Source organism: Cucumis sativus, chromosome 3, assembly GCF_000004075.3.
Source record: "Cucumis sativus cultivar 9930 chromosome 3, Cucumber_9930_V3, whole genome shotgun sequence".
NCBI lineage: Eukaryota > Viridiplantae > Streptophyta > Magnoliopsida > Cucurbitales > Cucurbitaceae > Cucumis > Cucumis sativus.
Window position 1 is genome coordinate 4,311,459 of NC_026657.2, and position 20,165 is coordinate 4,331,623.

Genomic DNA, 20,165 nt, shown 5'->3' on the forward strand with positions numbered 1-20,165 from the left:
TAAAACAATCCCTTATCAATTGTTCAAATAACGAGTATATGTTTAGTTCCATTCTAATGTCTTTTTGTTGGAGATGAACTATATCTAGCTAATAAATTTGTTGAAAATGCAATATTTGGTCTTATATTATTAGCAAGATACTGTACTTATGGACCAAGGAGTTCTTCACTATCATCTCGATGTCGAAATATCTCTTTCATCTCGATGTCGAAATATTTCTTTCTACACATCTAGTGAACGAACTTGCATTAAAATATTTAATGGATGTGCTCTATCCATATAAAATCTATTCAAAACTTTTTTTTTTTTTTTTGTATAAATTGATTGATGAACAAATATCTCATCGGCTAGATACTCAATTTGTAAACCAAGGTAAAATTTTGTTCTTTCGAAATCTTTCATCTTCAATTCTTTCTTAAGATATTTTATTATCTTTGAAAGCTATTCATGAGTTTCAATTATATTTAAATCATCAACAAATAAAGTTATATTAGCAAATTTTGATTGAGATTTCGGTATAAAAACATATATACATATTGAATTATTTTGATATCATTCTTTCAACAAATATTCAGCGATTGTACCACATTCGTCACGATTGTTTCAATCCATATAATGATATCTATAATTTTATTGAACATAGTTTATGGGAACTTGATTTATATGTTTCGTTTAATTTAACCTCTATTGAATTAAAAATTGTATTTGGATTATTTGGGTTGCCAATTTGACCGATCCATAAATCTTCTTAACCTAACCTAACCCAATCGAGGCTATGTATAAATATGGCCAATAAGAATTTTGGTTTGCTAGTTTTCACAAAACTTCATGTAACTTATGTGGTCAAAATTTGAGACAATTTTTGTGGCTAGAATTCATGAATGAGAGAAAAAGAGAGCTATTTTTGTAAGGACAAAAGAAAATGATGAGAGAGAATGAAGTCTTAACCATATTTGACCAATGTGCTTTGGACACTATTTTAGTTTTCCCACCAAATTTATAATATTTAATGATAATGTATAGGGAGGAGGGTTCATTCTTGTTCTAATAAATTTGATTAACTTTCGAAACAATTCACACTTCAAACATATTTTAATGGAATCAATGATTAAAAATTTTAAGAGTTTTGATCATTTTTAAATATTCATGTGCACTGCACGTGATAACATAAAATATTATAAGAAAACCATGATTTTCACGTGGATTTTAGTGTGTGTTTTTAGCCACGGCATGTTTACACATAAAAGGCTATTGTATATTTTAATCCTTAGCTTTTATCTTAGTTGCCTCAACATGCTACCTTGGTCAACATTTTTGTATGTCAATTTAATCACTACAACCATTCCAAATGTGCAATTCAAAACTAAACTAAAGGATCTTAGAAATACTTATTAACAATATGGTCAATATGAAATAGTTCATCAACCTATAAGAAATGATAAGTTTTTTAGTTTTTTCAATTCTAAACATGTTCCTTTAAGATGATAGGTTTTTTTTACTTAAGATAGATGAAATTACTCTCACATTTTACTTGATTTCGAGATGAAACCTTATGTTATCTAAGATAATAGTGGAGGAAAGTAAATAAGTATTATAATAGAGAAAAAAGATTCGAATAAGAATAGTAAATTGAAAGATGTTAAAAGAATTCTATATTGAAGAAACCGAGGGACAAGATTATGCAGTTATAAATTCAAAGATTTTGTTGACTAGACTTTATGATTGAAGCTTGATCCTAAGTTTGAAGGAGGTGGAAAGTTAGATTTAGTTAACAATCTTAATACTACGTCAGTTCATACTTGTGCAAAGAACATGAGGTTAAAAGGAAACTCGAGTTTCAGAATCTAATAGACTAAATTCGTCTTTTTGTGTGCTCTGCCTTCTCCTATTCTGAAAGCACATAAAACCTTTTGAAACTCTCGTGTCCTCTGTTCTTCGTAATCTTCTGTTTTGGGTAGTTAGCTTGTAAGCACATCAAACATAATTGCACCAAATTATTCTCTGTAGTCAAATGCACATGATAAAAAATTATTTGGTTGACACATACCAAAACCATAAGACGACACCAAGATTCTGACAATGGCGGAGGAGAAGGGCAATGGAAATGGACACCATATTATAATTCCGTGGCGCTTCTTTCTTTTTTTCTTTTTTTTTTTCCATTTGTCTCTGTTTTTCCTTAGCTTACAGCCACAATCCGCACATTTGTTTTTACTTCCTTCTTCTTCCCTTTTACTCCACATATTCTGGAATTTCCCAATCCACCCTTTCCTCTTTTGTGATTTTCTCCATCTTTTTTCTTGATAACTTGACTTTGGTTTCCCAAGTGCCAAGTGGGTGTTGGTTGGTCTTTGACCAAACTTTTAAGCAGATTCTGGGACTGTTTGGCAGCTGAAATCGTTATTTAACATTCAAAAGGATTCACCCCACAGAAAAACTAGTAGGTTCTTTAGAAACAATCCCAACTGGTAAGTGCTGTTTGGTGAAATGGAATGTTAAGACTAACATTTTTAAGTTTATTCAATCTTCATGGGTTTTTATTAATATAGTATTTAATGTTAGTGAGAACCCAGAGTTTTGTGGCTTCTCTTTTCAAGTAATCTTAATAGCAATCTGATATATAGATATGGTGTTAGTATGGGTTCTTTCCTTTTGGTTCTATGTTTGATGAATCTATGTAGTTTTGGAGTTCGGTTGATAATTTCTGTATTTTATTGATCAAAACCTGTAGGGGGTTTTGCCATAGAGAACATGGAGAATTTTGGAGCTGCTTCTTTGAGGAGTAGAAGGTTAGAGAGCTACTTCAATACAAGTTCTGAACCAAATAAGAGAGAAGTCCCAAAATATTCCGTTGATGAACAGATACCAAAGAGGGAGAAGACTGATATTTATTTGGATGATAATGGGTGGAGTTCTGTTTTGATATCCTGTTTCAGAACTGTCTTTTGCTTTCTGACTATGATGGTTACTACTTTCGTTTGGGCTCTGATTATGCTTCTGCTCCTTCCATGGCCATACCAAAGGATTAGACAGGGCAATATATATGGCCATGTGACTGGCAGATTACTGGTAAAATCATCTTTGTTTTGTTTGCTTGTTACTTCATAAGGTGATGTTTGAAAAATCAGTTTGTAGTTCTTCCTTGTTTGATAAGGAGCGTTAAAGTTATGTCTGCCATTGTTATGCTAATCTAACCGGATTTGCGTAATTGATAACCACTGACAGCTCCATAACAAGTATTTCTACTTGCTTTTACACATGAGAGTGAATTTTAGAGTCCGAACAATCAAAACCAAACCAAGCACATCTAGAGAAACTCATTAGTCTAGATAAGATTATTTGTATTTGGACAAGCATATGTTTGCTTTTTTTAATCTTTTCTTAATCTTGATATTTTTAACCTTTATTTGATTTTTAACTTTTAATTGCACAAATCGGCTATGCAGCTTGAGAAAATTTGCAAGGGTAATGGAATTAGGAAATGGGAACCTTTAATCAATATGATATATCTTATATGTATTAACTGTATGGGCCAGAGTATGGAATCAACCTTGTAAACATGCTGCAAATCACTGGCTACACCAGGGGAGATAGCAAATGAGTGGCTATTCCAGCCTTATAAGACTATGACAGAACTTGAGATTGTTATAGGATAGATTGAGTTATATCAAAAAGAAGAAGTGATGTTCCCCCAATCTTTTGTTGTCAAGTAAAGCTAACAAAAGTTGATAGGTTCTGAATGAATGACAAGACTTGTATTCTTATTCATTCATTTGTTATTAACTTATTATTATTTTGCAGATGTGGATCCTTGGGAATCCAATTAAGATTGAAGGTTCTGAGTTTTCAAATGAAAGGGCCATTTACATTTGCAATCATGCATCACCATTGGACATTTTTCTCATAATGTGGCTGACACCCACAGGTTCTGTTGGCATTGCAAAAAAGGAGGTATAAATCCCTATTTAAACAAACCATGGAGATTTTTTCCCAATTCACATATATTTTATTCAGAATTTATTTTTTTTTAGCACCGAGGTATGTAGTTTTATTAGTCAATTCTTTCTCTATCTGAAGGCATGCATGGGAAAGTTGAATGCACCCTAGTTTCCTCGTGTGATTGAATGACAAAACTTTCTTGTAGTTTTCAAACCTCAACTTAAATTTTGAAAACGCTTCTAAAAAGTAGATAGTAAACAACTGGCAGAAGCAGTGTTTTGTAAGTTGAATTTTCAAAAACCAAAAAGTTATGGGGCCTTAGGAATTTGAATTAGAATACAGATGGAGAGATGGAGAGACAGTAGAACTAATCCAGATGGGGAATGAATTAATGAGAATAAAATTTCCTATCTTACTGCAGGGCCTACAAATAGGGAACCAATTGCCTAATCCATTACAAGTTTGGTACAACGATAATGGGAATAGAGTATAATTACTCTTATCCCCTAAATTATGTTTGTGTTAGAGGAACCCTGTTTTTATTCCTTTCAGTAACATCTCAAGATTAAGATGAATTTTATCATTGTTCTGTTCTGATTTACCATTTGGTTTCTGAGTCACGAAAAAAGTTTCTAGGAAGTGTTGCTGTGACAAAGAGGCAGACAGCCTCCTATCCTTTGTTTTTCTAATATTGAGGTTCTCTTGGCATAGATCATACGGTACCCTCTATTTGGACAACTGTACATTCTCGCTAACCATCTTCGCATCGATCGTTCAAATCCAGTTGCAGCAGTTGAGTCCATGAAACAGGTACATACATTCTCCAGCATTTATTTTTTTGGTTGATCATCTTCTCCTCATTGTTAATAATAGTTAATGTACTTAGGTAGCTCGAGCAGTTGCGAAAAATAACTTGTCCTTGATCATATTCCCTGAGGGTACTCGGTCTAAGGATGGAAGGCTGCTTCCCTTCAAAAAGGTAACGTTGGAAGTAGAGTCCATTATTTTTCTTTTTGAAAATCACATAGTTAAATGTTTCTCTAAGTGGCTGATATTCCACACACTAGCTTGTTTTTTCAAAATCTTGGCCATCCTACCCCATCTCAAATTTTAAAATGAACAGAACTCCTATTATAAGTGTTCCAATCATGATACATTAGAGTCAATCTATTTGATTGTGGGCCAACATGAGGAAGAGGCTGAGTCTGATTGTTGTTGAAGTATTTATATAACTAAACTTGTTTTAACCCATCGACATAAGTAAAATTGTTTATTGATTTAACCTGGTGTCACAGTAGAGTGTCCTGTGTTTGAACCACCATAAATTTATTTTCTTGGGTCTTCAACTTAACAATTATCTAAGGTAGATGTTTTGTTGTTATGTTCATGCTTCGATATCGATATCAACCGTGAAGTGCATCCATTAATCTCGTGCTCATTGTCTATAGTATATTGTTGCATTCTCGTTGTAGGGCTTTGTCCATTTGGCATTGCAAACACAGCTGCCAATAGTTCCTATTGTCTTCTCTGGCACTCATCGGGCATGGAGAAAGGGCAGCTTACATGTACGACCAGCTCCTGTAACTGTGAAGTATCTTCCTCCAATACAAACCAACAATTGGACAGTGGAAAAGATCGACGAATACGTGAAAACGGTACACGAGACTTATGCCAAACACCTACCAGAGTCGCAAAGACCTCATCAGTAAGAAGAATCTAATGTTAGTTCATTTTCAAAAAGTTACTGCATATATTTTGTTCATCTTCATGGAAGCTTTTGAGAAGGTATAAAAGAAATGTTCTATATTTTTCTGCCACATGACAATGATTTGAAATTTTAAGTTAACCAGAGGTGTTCATATATATTCTATTGCTTGTTCTCTCTATCTTTGTTCAATCACTTACTAAACTTGTAATAGTTTTATTCTTTTATCTTGATTTTGTAAAGGAAGTTTATTCTCCTCTTCTGATCTTACAAAATGGAACAAAGATGCAAAGGTTTGGTGCTGATTAAAATTCAGTTGATTAAAATTAGTATACAAAATATATAGAGGTGGATTCAACCTTCCACTTCAATAAAGATAGTAAAGTGGTGTTATGCATTGAACTATTCAGATTGGTCAATCAAAACTTTTTCAAAATTCACCTTTTAAGTGTCTAGAAATTAAGATCTTTAAAGTTGAAATCAGAATATTCCTTTTTCTAACCGTTGTTAAGTTTGAATTAAGAATGTTTGTTAAATTTTTAAGAGAAATTGCATTAGATAACAAAAACAATTTAGAAAAAAAACAATTCATAACATTTTTTTTATATTGCAAATTTAGCAAATATAACGATAATCTGACATTAATCTATTTTTAAATTTGCTATTTTTGTAATTTTAAAAATATAAGGGAGGATCTCTATTATCATAATTTTTTTTACTATTTTTGCAAACTCTCCCACTTTTAAGCACTTTTCTCAAAGTAAATTAAGTTTATTTATGGTAACCAATTTGTTTTTTGAAATTAATTTTTAGGGGTAAATGCCATCAGACATCTAATTTATTTTTGTTTAAACGTTTTTCAAAAATTATAAAGAAAAATTGGAAATGAAAAAAAAAAGCTTTAAGAAAAATTTAATTTGTTTTCTTTTTAAATAGAAAACAAAAAAACCAATTACTAAATATATATATAGCTTTTGTTTATAATAAACAAAAATTTAAAAACACGATTTAACATTAGAACAAATAAGAAAAAATTGAAATGGTTACCAAATAAGACTTAAACTATCTTATTCCATATTATGTTTTCGATAATGTTTGATGTTTTCTTATTTTTATATTTTTTTAGAAAAGAAAAATCTAAACTTATGTATTTGTTTCCTCATTTTAGTTATATATAAGATTAGGAAAGAAGATAATTAGACCTTTAAAAACACATAAGGGAGATATAAAAGAATTAAATAGGTTATCAAATTAGTCATAATTATTAGTGATAATGCATGAAAACTTAGGGTTGAAATCTAACCGATCACGTTTGAATAATAAATACGGTCTAAGTGCAAATACACTAACTTGAGGCGTTTCAAGAATAGAATTCAACGAGACTAGATTCAATTAAAATTCCTTAACACGACAAAATCAGTATAGCAAAAAGTAACGAAATGTGAACAAAAGGTAAAATTGATTGAATGTTGATAAAAAAAAACAATAAATAAAACGAAATAATGTGTTTTGGACAATACAACCACAAGTATACTTGGACAATGACTTACCATGAACAAAAAAAAAACTCCTCTATTCCATCTTTAATGTCAAGTTCCTAAAGAGGCTAAATAGTTAAACTTATGGTTAGTTGAATTTTAGATTAACTTCATGCAATTTCTTTATCCTATGGTCTATCACATATATCTAGCTAGGGCTACATGGCAATCCAATTTCTTGGCTTTTGTCATACTTTTCTTTGTGAAATCAGTTTATGTCCTAACCATTTCATTTAGGACTTAACTTTGGCGTTTTGTCAATTAAAATCAACTCGTAGTTGTACTCATTCAAATCATAAACTTGTATAATTGTATCTATGTAATTATATTATGTTTGGACACATGGACGGATCTGTTAAGGGATCGGGGGCACATGCCCCCTTTACATTCCCGATTTTTGTATTTTAATATTAGTTTCGAAGTATCAAATTACAATATATATTAAATAATGCACTTATTTTACTATATCCTGTCTTTGATAGAATGGTTGTACCCCTTTACAATCTCAAGGTCTTTGGTTCAAATTTCATCTACTAATTAAATATTCTAAATATGACAATTTAGATATTTAACTGAAACAATTATAAGACTCATATAACATTTAAAAGAACTAAAAGATAATAATGTGAATAGGTATACTAACAAAAATTCACGGTCTAATTTGCTACAATCCAGTTCAAGATTTAAATTGAAACAACTATCGAAATTTAGGGTTTAAATTGGTTTCCTTCATCGATTTTTTTAGACAAAAGTAATACTTAGGTTCAAAATTTAAAAATGAAATAAGTTGATACATTCTTGAAAGTTCAATGTTAAATTAATACAATTATTTTTAATGAGACATAATCTCAATAACTAATTAAGAGATTATGAGTTCAATTTATGATGGACACCTACCTAAAAATTAATGTTGTACGAGTTTTTTTGACACCCAAATGTTGTAGGATTAAGCAATCCCATGAGATTAATCGCTAAGCTGGCTTGTACACTCATCGATATAATGTAAAAAAAATGACAATTATAATTAATAGAAGATTTAAATTGAGAATTTAGAGTACAAATTATTTTTTTTTCTTCTTACAAGAATAGTAAATCTTACAATTATACGTATAACCACCAATTTGTAATAGTAAAAATTGAAGTCTTCAATTCACATTGTAGAATTAATAGTAATTTTTTTATTTAGATTGGTGTGGCATTTTGACTGTTTCAAAATGAGCTCATTTTTTCTTATTTTTACTATTTAAATTTTATCCGTATATTTTAAAGTTTATTCAATAATATTCTATATTCTCTTAGTTATCCAATTTTTATCCCTATATAGTTTATTATTGATTCTTTTTAATAAAAAATGCTATCTATTAACATTTTCACTTTAAATATATACAAGTTACTACATAGAAATTACTATTAATTTTAATAAAAGTTAAATTTGGGATTGACTTAACTTAAATTATTATAACAAAATAAATTAAAATATTAAAAAAAATATCGTTCATTTATAAAATCGCTATAGACTATTAGATGTGTTTATCTATATTACGTGCTTGTCCTAGTGTTTCCCTATTTATCTTTCTTTTATTTTTTGAAATTTGTTATTTAAAATTATATGAATTTTAAATTTAAAAAAGAAAAAAGAAAAAGAAAAAGAGTAATAAAGCATTTAATGGAGAGGTTGGGAGATTGATAAGACAAAAAGAAAAAGAGTTTGGCCTTTTTTGTAATGTCGCCTCCAAGAAAAACTATATTTTAACCCTCAAGATTTTGAAACTTCCATTTCCACCTCAATCTCAGTCCTCTCTTCCCCGTCTCAACGGAAAGTCTCCAGCTCTCTCTATTTTTCTCATCAACATTCTTTTTCTCTTTTTATTTTGCCCTAACTTACATTGCTTCCTCTCACCATTTACCTCTCTCCCACTTTCCTTATATAACTTCTTTCTCTTCTCAATTTGCTCCTCAATACTCCTCACCCAGGTATGTCGATTTTCTTTCACATGTTACTCTTCTTTATCTGGCTCTCTATTCCTCTACGTTTTTTTGTCTTTTTTTTTTTTTTTTTGCTTTTTACACAAATGTGTAATTTTTAGACGTCATTTCCATGATTCCTCTGGTGGGGTTTTCGATTTCTAGCTATTTTGATTTGTTTTTCTACATTTCTTTTTACGGTTGGCCAGAATATGGCCTTTGAAATGCTGTTACTTGCTTTTATTTGGGGATTTTCTTCAGCTCCAGTTCAAGGATTTTTTTTTTTTTCCTTCTTAATTCTGCTGGCTAAGTTTGTTCAGACAGGATTTTGATTGTGTTGCATGCATTGGGTTTTCTCATTGGGATTCAAATAAATAAATAAATTCTGAGGTATGTTTGAGGATGGCGATCTGTTACAATGACTTCTTGTGGGGTTCTTCATTGGTGGACAAGAGTTCTACAGGCTGCAATCTTTTTTTCCCCTTATTTATGATGTTCAGATTTAGCTAGTTTTTGTTGTGGCCTTTATGCAAAGTAGACTTATGTTTTTTTTTTTTTTTTCTATGAAAGGATTCAAAATTTCGTAGGAGTCCTAGGAACAGGGTATGGAAGAAGAATTACGCTTTTGACTATGTTCCAGGTTAATTGAGCTTTGTGCGACGGCTAAGACGATTAAGGAAAAACGTAGCCCAACTTAGTAGACATATTTATGAGAAATCCTGCTTGGGAAAATTGCTTGGACACAGTTCATTTTGATGGACTATTTTCTTTTAATAATTTAAATAAAAATTTAATGCTTAAGGAAATTGAATAAATGATCGGGGTTTATTTGATTGGGTTCCTCTTGTACCTTTGAATAAATGAACACATTCGTAAAGAAAAAACTATAGTTACATAATGAAACATTGACATGAAAGAGGGAAGGAGGTGGGGGGAGGGAGCAACATGGACATGGGAAGGGAGAGAAATTGTATACTGAACATAAATATACTTAATACTTACCTGAGCGTAGCTCGGTCATGACACTATACATATAATCTCAAGGTTAGATAATGAAAGAGAATTAAAAAAATAGATAGAGAGAGAGAGAGAGAGAGCTTAACCACAGTTAAACTAAAGTATTAAATGGACACTAATAATTAAATAGTAACTATAGATGGAATATTAACATTAAAATGAAGAGAGAGAGAGAGAGAGAGAGAAGGATGAAGAAATGAACTATGTTTATTGAAATCTGAGGCACCCTCTAAAGTTCATTAGCACCCTAGGTTTAAGTATGAGGCACACAAAGGAAAAGGAAATACAAAAAAAAAAAAAAAAAGAAGAAACTTGTGAAGTGCATAATAGACATATCACATATGTAAACAGAAAATGCATACAAATGATGTCAACCTGAAAGAAATCCAAAACAGAAAAGATAATAATGAAAACAAAACACCTCCAGTGCTGGTGCAAATGTGAAAATCCCAAAAGTTACTGACACTCTTCAAACCCAGTTTGATTGGGAGATGAGAAAATGTTTGACTTTCTTATTGTGAAATTATTTAGCCAAATTACAAGGGAGAAATTGATTTCCATTCCACCAAGGAAGGTAAAATCATGTCACTTATTTGTCAAGGACCCAAGGTTCAATCTTGAACTTACTAAAATCTGTGGGACTGTGTTTTTAGAGCTCCAATTTAAAAGGAAGTAAACTTTGAAGGCCAATCACGATATTCTAACCAAAAACAATAGCAAAAGTGAAAACTACAGTTAAACCATTAAATTAATTTTACCAGCAGTATTTCCTATCTAACTTCAGCCATCATGACTAAGGGAGTTTGTAATTTTGGATCATTACTCTCACTTCAATAAAAGGAGTTTTGTTCTTGTTGATAAAGTACTTGCATGTGGGAATGTGGAATTACATTTATGTGGCAGTGTCATAAAGGTCCTACACAGCCATGTCATTGTCCTCACCTACCTTCAGAACCCAACCCACCAAAACTGTCTCACTCAGCTTCATGTCTGAGGGTAAAAAGAGAGACGTTCCCAAGTCATGTCTAATGTCTTTTTCATTTGGTCAAATCAAACTGATGATTCCTAGTGAGTTCAACAGAATGGGGTTTCGAAACTGATCTCTTGGTCAAGGATATAACGCCTTAACCAGTTGAGATATGTTGTTGTAGGTGACTCCAAGTATATATTTTATTCATTTAATTTTCGCCACTGCTAAAAAGATAGGCTTTCCTTTCTCTCTCTTCCCCTAGCTCTTCCTTTCTTTTTGATGTTATCTTGTTTATTTTGTGGTTTTCTGTTGATTAACCATGTCATCAGAAGTTTTAGGATTCTTGGATTGGATAGTTTCATATTTTGTTTTTATTCTTTTTTGAAGACAGTATGGTTTTATATTGTTGATTTCTGTGAAGGTTGGGTAGCGCTTCTGTTTTGCTTAGTGGAATAGAACACTCAAAGATAGTTTGGAGAAATTTCTCCCTTTGCCTAATAATTTCATGATGAATAATTCAAACATGTTCTTTTTTCAAAATCAATATAGGGTTTTGAAGAGCGACAGTAACTTTTGGGCTTTTTACAACTTTACTGACATTGGAGCTGTTTTAGGGTTTTTTTTAATATTTTTTTAACTATCTTTTGACTTTCTTTTCCATTTGGACTTGTGTTTTAGGTTGACGATAGCTTGTGACCTGTGGTTTCTATGAATGGAACAGGAGGTGAACTATATATCCTGTTCTCTTGTACATGTTCTAATATAATTTTTTATTTGGAAATTGCTACTCTTAACTTTTTGTTGAACTTCTATAACAATTGAATTGTGTCATGAATTTGTAGATGAAAGACTTAAATCCTGTTAAATAGCATCCCGTAGAATCCTAAAAATGATGTTGAATGGCTTGCAAAGATATGTAGACCGTGAACAAGTTTGGCCGGCTTGTTCTAGGAAAGTTCTTCCTTTGTTTTTATGCAGGTTTTTCTATCAACTTTTTTTATTAGTATGGCTTGCTTTTGAGCCCGTACTTTTCACATAATAAATCCGATGAAATATGCTTTAAAAGTGAAGTATGAACTGAAAGGAATTGCACATATCAGTCAAGTTATAATCAAATATTTGTGATTTATTCCAGTGAGAAAGCATATGACTGAATGTGCAATTCCTTTCAATTCATACTTATTTTTTCATATTTAATTCATTTTAGTTTAGTTTTTTTTTTGTCAGGACTAAAATATATTCATCATGTGTTGTACATTATACTTTTTTCTAAACTATTGCACTTTTTAGTTACAGTTCATTGTTAATTTATATGGGAAGTATCTAATTCATTTTAAAACAATTAAATTAAAGCTTCAAAGATCAGAATGTGAATTTAATATATTCTTTTACTGTAAGAGTACTTTTTTAATTAAGAAACAAATGTGTATATTCTCGTAGAGGACAAAAGAAAACAACCCTAGAAGACTCCCCCCACCCATCCCCCAACAAAAAGAAAGTGAAGAAGAGTCTTTCAATTTTTAAAAACTATCAAAAGACTACAATCACAAAAGAATTTGGTGTGATTTGTGCACCACCAAGAAGCTGTATGTTGGACAACATGCGAAACAGATTCAAAAGAGTTTATCTTAAAAAATTCTGTTGTTCCTTTCTTTCTAGAGGCACCACAAAAGTGATCGTGTAGCACATCTTCATATAACTTTCCCATTACCAGCAAAGGCAAAACCATCAAGCATCCAGTGATCAACTATGTTTGGAAGATAGCACTTCAAACCAAAGGTGTTAAACAAGAGAACCACCCCTTAGTGGAAAACTCACAGTGCAGGAATAAGTGATCGAATGATTCCTCATCTTTCAAGCAAAGACAGTAAAAAGAGGGGATAGAAGTACTGTAAGAGTACTTCTGTTAAACACAATTTTTAAAACTAAACAATTGAAAACCATAAACATACAAATATATATTTACAAAAGCTTCCTTTTTCATTTAATTGAAAAGTGTTGGAGTTTCATTCTTAAAGTATACTGCTAGACCCCGGGGTTTTGGAAATGCATGCTTCCCAGAATAGCAAAGTGATATGGGCCTCACTTTAAGCAAGGTGCCACCCTTACTAGAGGGTATGCCTAAGTGTAAATGTGCGTACTTGAGTGCACTTTAGGGCTTTTTTTTTTTTCCGTCTTTCATCTTTTGATGAAGAATCTTTTAGAAATTATTAGGAAATTTCTTTTTCATCCCCAATTTCTGGACAAAATAAAATAAAATAAACTATATTTGTAAAATGTATACAATTTTACTATTCATTATATGTTGTTTTTGTTGTTTTTATTATTATTAAAGCTGTGTTTTTCTATTATGTACCTCAAGTAAAAAAAGCCCTCAATTGTCTTTGCACCTTCTGCTTAAGCTCTAGAGCAGTAGTTTGCTTTGATAAAACAATGAATTTTGGGGTGTAAAATTAATGAACTTTTCCATCTTTAGTCAAGAATTTTTAGAGTGGTAGCTCTATAGAAATAGAGAAGGTGCGGGAGGTTGTGAAATTTAATGGGTCTCTTTATGTGTCGATCTTTTGTAATTATCATATTGGTATGATTCTTTTAGATTGGAGTCTTTTCTTGTAGGAAGTTGAAGACTCCTCTTGTGGGCTTGTTTTTTATATGTAAGGATATTATTTCATTTCTCTTAACGAAGCAAATAGGCCTGAAAACTCCTTCCCTAATTAAGTTAGCCTTAGAGGCATAAAATGGAGAACTGTAAAGGTACGACAAAATCCTTGTAATAAGACATATACCATAGTTTGAAGTTTGGTTTTGACAGGTGTTGAATCTTTCCTTCCATCTCCAAGACATTAACAAAAGAATTCATTTCGCAGCGCCTCTCATTTCCTTCATGTCCTCTATTTCTACTGTCTTTGAGGTTTTATTGACCACTTCCATCCTATAATAGTTCCTCCTGGGGAAGCAAGAGTATCTTGGTTGGATTTGCATCTAGAACCTGAGATTTTCGGCACATGGAGTTTATTTGAAGTCCCTTGATTTATTTCATGTAGATGTAGCTACCCTTCTCATCCTTGATTTTTAGCTCTAATGGTTTCCCAATTTCCTGATCGTTAGGTTGCATCTTTGATTTGATTGTTGTTTCTGTCTTAGATTTTGATAGGCCTTGTATTACGAAAGTGTATGTCAGGAAGCGTGCGAAGAGAGGGGGTGTGCGTGTGTGAGGAAATTGTAGTTGTGAGGTGGGCCCAAGAGAATATTGTTAGTTAGAAGGGCCAGGGGTGGGCAGTATGCAATGGGTGAGGAGGGAAGGAGTGATATCTTTTTGGCCGATTTTGTAAGCATTCTCTTATCTAAGAAGTTTTGGAGAGGTAGGGAGCTCTGAACTCTCCCTTGGTTGTTAAAAAATAAATGGCTGAGACCTATTAATTTTGGGACCAGAGTGGTAAATCTGAGGCATGGTGGGAAAGATGGAAAGCAAAGTCATGACATTGGAGGAGAATATGTTGGAAGTTGGTGAGAAGCAGATGGTGTTGCAAACCACAATGGATTCAGGATTCAATGAGTCGACTAGAAAGATTGATGAATTAGCAAGGGAAATGCAGCCAGTCATGGTGCAGATCAATCTGATCTTGTCGTGATTGAATGTCATGATGACAGAAAAAGGATCGACATTGATAGAACGAACGGTGATGGATAAAGGGCAGGAGGTTGCTGAGACGTCAATGAAAGAATGGACGAAAGAGGAAGAACAGAGAGAAGGAATTCACTCCTTGGGAGTAAGGTGGTTCCTTTGTTCGACATGAGATTGCGCAGGTTCGAAGTTCCAATATTCAAGGGAGTGGATAACAAAAACCCAGTCGGATGGTTACATCAGGTTGAGAGATAGTTCATAGTTAATCGTTTGTCTGAGAAGGATAAATTGGATGCGGTCGTGTTATGTTTAGAAGGGGAGGCATTAGATTGGTATCAGTGGGAAGAAGATGGGAAATCTGATGTAGCCTAAGTAACCTCAAGGAGAAATCCTCCAAGAACCAAGGTTGTGGATCTTTTATTAGAATGGATAATATGTTTTATACAAGAGAAGTTTCTATTTATAGAGTTCTATTGCAATTGGGGGGTAAAAAGGGAATTAGCCTAGAATATTACCTAATTACCCAATTAATCCTTAGTCTTCTTACATCATTCTACCCCTCCAAAAAGAAAACTTGTCCCGAGTTTTTGAAAGAAGAAACTTATGAAGCAAAATAAAAGGAAAAAAGAATGAAATAAACTTTTCAATGGAGTATGACCAAACCAACCTCCTACGTTTTAAAAAAAAAAAATTATAATCTAAGGGATAAAATCGAGACAAAAAATCAAATATGGCCACTAAAAGATGAATCTCTCCATCGGCCATGAACTCAAAAAAGATGTTTCCTTCATTCTCACTCATAACCGTAGTCAAAGAATCAATTTCAAAAGAATTAGCTTTCGAAGAAAATCCTTCAAGAATCACATTTTCTTTATCATTTGCTTCAAGCTCTTGGACGGTTTGAAGATTCATTTCCACTGCAACCAATGTGTCGTTCTTGTTCATTGGATTTTTCTTTACTTGTGACCATTTCCAAATCAACATTTTCAAATTCTTGTTCTTTTAACTTTATCTTCAAGATTTTCTATTTGAAAATTTTCCAACCGTGATTCCTTTGTTTTTTCTTTTGTATATGAAACCAGTCCGTTCTTAGACTCTTGCAGATGAATTGATAGTTGATTGATATGTTAGTCATTTCTCCCAATGAACATTGAACTTCTTTTGTTGCTTTCTTTATTTCCTCCAATGCTATGGGATCTAAGTTGTCATTTTGTTGGATTCTTGAACGTGTTTCAATCTCATAGCGGGTATAAGACCCATCCATTGATTTTCTTGAATCAATCTTTCTTGAGCGTGTTTCATAACCAAAAGAGTAATTTTGAGTCTTGAACGCTCTTCTTGGATGGTAAAAATCCATTCTTGACGATTCTTTAATTCATCCAGCTTCCAATTTTTACGTTGATTTTTTAAAAAATGGGTTTGATTGGATCGTTAAGCCATTTTTCGATATTGTCGCCTTCTTATTCCGTCCCAAACTGCCTTAGAAATATCATTGGAGTCACTAAAATCGCTAGAATCAATTTTCCAATTTGGATAATGATAGGTTCTTTGAGGAAATTGAGCATGGCCAAAATTGGAATGTATTCTTCTTCCGAATCACGTGAATCAAAACTCCAGCATTGTTTATGGGAGTAAAATTGATTTTCTTGTCTATACCTACTGCTGGTTATTTTTCTTGGTCATCTTTGATCGATAGAAGTCCATTCTTGAAAAATCTTTGGTGTCTTCTTTCTTTCTTGGAATTTTAAGGGTTCCCCCTAATTAGATGTGTTGTTTGGGAACAAGCACAACACTCAAAGCTCCCTCTTGTGATCAGCGTCAACAAGAGTTTACCGGTTTTCCACCGGCAGCGGTCAATGTTAGCTCAGACGGTTGCTCTAATACCAAATTGATGTAGCCTAAGTAACCTCAAAGAGAAATCCTCCAAGAACCAACGTTGTGATTTTTTATTAGAATGAATAATATGTTTTATACAAGAGGAGAAATCTCCTATTTATAGAGTTCTTTACAATTGGGGTAAAAAGGGAATTGACCTAGAATATTATCTAATTACCCAATTAACCCCTGGTCTTACATCAAAATCAATAGGTAACTAGAGCCAGTTTCGGGAGCTTTACTTGAAGAGATTTCAGCCGGCAAATGAGGCAGATTCTTATGCGAGATTGATGCGACTGAAACAAAAGAAAACGGTGAGGGGGTTCTGCTGCCAGTTTGAACAATAGTCTCTTGGGCCCACCTCACAACTACATTTTCCCCATACACGCTCACCTCTCTTCGTATGCTTCCTTACATACACTTTAGTAATACAGAGCCTATCATTAGTCAATAGCCTATTATCATCAGTCAATCAGATTGTTAGAACAATCTTTTGATTACTGAGAAAATTCAGATTAAGTCAAGCATAAAAGAACTAAGCAAGAGATATGCATCTTCTAATCTATTATTTTGTCTGTTAAATAATAGCCAAGCAATAGATGAAGATTAGTATTCACTATTTTATATTTAAACATGTATGTCTTCGTGCATCTTCATAAATCATAGTCAGATATAGTGTCAGAAAGTTCATAAATCCAAAGTTGAATATTATGGGGAGATGGGTAACTGATGGTAAAATTAGGCGCACCAGTGTTAAATTCTGAAAAGGTAATACTGTTTTCTGTGCATTTTGGGCCACTTTTCTGATTCAGCTGCATAAACGTTTCCATTACTTGTTATTATTAAAATTTCACATGAATTTTTGTGATATTTATATTAAAACCTAACCCTTTGTAAGTATAGAGACTCTTAGTTATGGCTCTCACTTAACAAGAATTTTTGTAATTATGGTTTTGTTCAAGTTTATGCGGATTGGGAGTTCATTTTGTAATCCTCTAGGATTTGTGAGGATTGTTCATCTCCATTTTGGTCTTATTTTGATTTGAATATAAATATATAATATTCTCTTTTTCTTATATATATATATATAAAATAAAGGTATTAGAGATCTGCCTCCTCTGTAGGCTTGAAATATTCTGTTCCTTTGGCTGCAGGCGGAAGGAATTAATCAGTACTTTTGAACAAGCAACGATTTGCTGAGACTGAAGAGGATGAGTCAGGCTGACCAAGGAATCAGCGCTGATAATTTAGTTGATGTTCCCTTGAAGCGAAAACGTGGTCGGCCCAGAAAATATCCGAAGTTAAATTACGATGAGAACATTCTTATTGCAAAGAATAGAGGTAAAAAACATTTGGAGGCTATTCCTATTTCTCCTGGTTCTGGAGTAAATGGAAACCAATCACTTCCAACAATTCAAATTCAAAATGTAGCTGATGGGATGCTGGGACAAGTTGTGTCTGGTGTTATTGAAGCAGTATTTGAAGCTGGATATCTTCTGTGTGTTAGGGTTGGCAACTCTGGAATCACTTTGAGGGGTGTTGTCTTTAAACCCGGCCATTATGTCCCTGTTTCAGCAGAGAATGATGTGGCTCCAGATGTTCAAATGATCAGAAGAAACGCAATTCCTCTTGCTACGGGAAATCAAGCGCCTGAAGATACCCCTCAATCCAAAAATGGAGAAATCCCATTGCACGAATCATCAGGTCTCAAACTGGGGTTTAAATATACAACTCCGCATTCCAGCCAGGATGCTTTGAAAGACAATTCTATATCATCTATCTTCGCCCAAATTACCCCTTCGGGAAGCTTAAGAGGTAATGTGGTCCCTGTTGTGCTAGAACCTGCTAAGTTAACTAATGGACCCTCAGTTCCCACTGAAACGTTGACAATTCAAACTGTTGATATTGAATCCGCAAAAGGCAAAGAGGTCCTTGTAGGTACTTCTACCTTGAGCGAATCAGCTCCCACCAGTGTGACAGTTGGGATTGAAAACTTCCAACCCCAAACTACTCAGCAGGTCTTAATAGATGATGTTCAAGTAGAAAATAGTTCTCATAACCAATCCTTGGTAGTGGAAGTGCATGATTCCGAAGGTAAATCAATGGCATTGCCTAGCACGCCTTTCGAGAGTCTTGTGACTGAAGTGATCAAGAGAATTCAAACCCCCTCTCTGACCGCTGAGACGCAGACTGAGGATAACAAACCATCTGTTACAATATCAGCTAAAGAATGCCAAGATGGCTCAGAGGTTGAAGCTAACATAATAGCAGATGGAGCTTTGATGATTGAACCCCTAAAAGCAGTACAACCCCTTCATGAAAGTTCAGAGCCTATTCCCAAAGCTCTGGATGATGAGTCTAAAACTGGCAAAATAACTGAGCTGCTACAGGTACACGAGACACTTCAACTAGAACATATTCTGTATTAATCTTCATGTATTTTGTTACATTACTAAATAATTTTTTTCTGGGAAGAGCTATCTTGCTTGATGCTACTGGCTGCACTAATGAAGTAATGTATACTTTGATAAGGTTTTGCAGGAAAACATGATCCAAACTCCGGAGCCATGGGCCGAAGCACAGAACCCAGGTTTCATGCTGAAGTCAGATGAACCTGAATCAAAAAAAGAGATTGGAGATGAAAATTCTGGTAGCCAAAAGCAAATCTGAGTAGCTTGTATCGCAGTAATATTTTCGCCATCATTGGTAGAGAAGGTATCATATGGTGTATCTGTTTTCTGGGTGCTACCTCACTTCTAATCCTAACTTAGTGTAGTAGGATCATTATCTAGAAAGTTATTAAATTTTTCTAGTTGGATATTTGGATATGGACAATTTCACCTTTGTGAGAGTAAAATAGCTAAGAGCCTTAAGTCTTATATAAAGTTTCCATAGGCAGTTGAATTTAATTTATGAAAATTTAAAGTTCAAAATTTCTAATGCCAACTTTTTCCACGTATGAACCCAAGTAGTGCTCTTTAGGTTGACATACCATTATTTGTACTTCTATTTTTGAGTTTCATTTCTTTTCTTTTTTTTCAACCTCTATTTTTAAATTCTTTATTTTAGAAATTATTTTAAGTGATAAAATCTTTTAAAATATTTACAAATATAGTAAAATACTACATTCTATTCATGATTAAAATATGCTATTATCTACCCCTATTTGTGACATGATATTTTGCTATTGTATTTATTTTGTGATGTTTTTTCAAATTTCTTATCGACCAAAATGGAGTTCAAAAACCAAGGTAGCATTTTTAACCAATTTTCTAGGTTTCATTCATCTTATGATCTCATTTGTTACTTTGTAAACTCGAAGTTAAAGTTTGAACTTCATAATGAAAATTCTTATACAAATTGGTTTTTAAACTTTAGTGTACTTTTTTATTTCTTATACATTAGATTAAAAGAATTATAGTTATTGATCTTCCAAACCTAAATGGATTTTGGGATGATTAGAGAAACAAATATTTGGAACAAATTTAGAACCTATTTGGATTGATTAGAGAAACAATAATTTTAAAAAGT

At 32.9% G+C, this 20,165-nt stretch overlaps 2 protein-coding genes across 5 annotated transcripts; both read left to right on the plus strand.

The window, feature by feature from the left end:
• Positions 1-1,912: 1,912 nt before the first annotated feature.
• LOC101217317 (1-acyl-sn-glycerol-3-phosphate acyltransferase) lies at positions 1,913-5,825 on the plus strand. The gene is made up of 6 exons (XM_004152891.3): positions 1,913-2,468; positions 2,732-3,069; positions 3,802-3,951; positions 4,651-4,749; positions 4,826-4,918; positions 5,412-5,825. Exons 2-6 carry the CDS (start codon positions 2,752-2,754, stop codon positions 5,646-5,648), a joined length of 897 nt encoding a protein of 298 aa, XP_004152939.1. The 5' UTR covers positions 1,913-2,468; positions 2,732-2,751; the 3' UTR covers positions 5,649-5,825.
• A 3,082-nt stretch (positions 5,826-8,907) lies between these two features.
• On the plus strand, positions 8,908-19,593 carry LOC101213958 (hypothetical protein). Of its 4 annotated transcripts, none has more exons than XM_011652227.2 (5): positions 8,915-9,156; positions 11,813-11,858; positions 11,977-12,112; positions 17,789-19,024; positions 19,167-19,593. In XM_011652227.2, the coding sequence occupies exons 4-5, from the start codon at positions 17,846-17,848 to the stop codon at positions 19,302-19,304; spliced, it is 1,317 nt and encodes a 438-aa protein (XP_011650529.1). In that variant the 5' UTR covers positions 8,915-9,156; positions 11,813-11,858; positions 11,977-12,112; positions 17,789-17,845; the 3' UTR covers positions 19,305-19,593. The 4 variants fall into 4 exon arrangements, with proteins under 4 accessions (XP_031738674.1, XP_011650529.1, XP_011650530.1 ...); XM_011652228.2 differs by having other exon boundaries at positions 11,977-12,085; XM_031882814.1 differs by lacking the exon at positions 11,977-12,112 and having other exon boundaries at positions 8,908-9,156; positions 19,176-19,593.
• The last annotated feature ends 572 nt before the right edge of the window (positions 19,594-20,165 follow it).

What these genes read in the sequence shown, in the direction of transcription:
- LOC101217317 (XM_004152891.3), top strand. Translation starts at nt 2,752, where the DNA reads ATGGAGAATTTTGGAGCTGCTTCTTTGAGGAGTAGAAGGTTAGAGAGC. An exon ending in ATGTGACTGGCAGATTACTG is followed by an intron (nt 3,070 to 3,801) that starts GTAAAATCATCT and finishes ATTATTTTGCAG; the next exon opens with ATGTGGATCCTTGGGAATCC. An exon ending in GGCTGCTTCCCTTCAAAAAG is followed by an intron (nt 4,919 to 5,411) that starts GTAACGTTGGAA and finishes TTCTCGTTGTAG; the next exon opens with GGCTTTGTCCATTTGGCATT.
- LOC101213958 (XM_011652227.2), top strand. Translation starts at nt 17,846, where the DNA reads ATGAGTCAGGCTGACCAAGGAATCAGCGCTGATAATTTAGTTGATGTT. An exon ending in AAATAACTGAGCTGCTACAG is followed by an intron (nt 19,025 to 19,166) that starts GTACACGAGACA and finishes TACTTTGATAAG; the next exon opens with GTTTTGCAGGAAAACATGAT.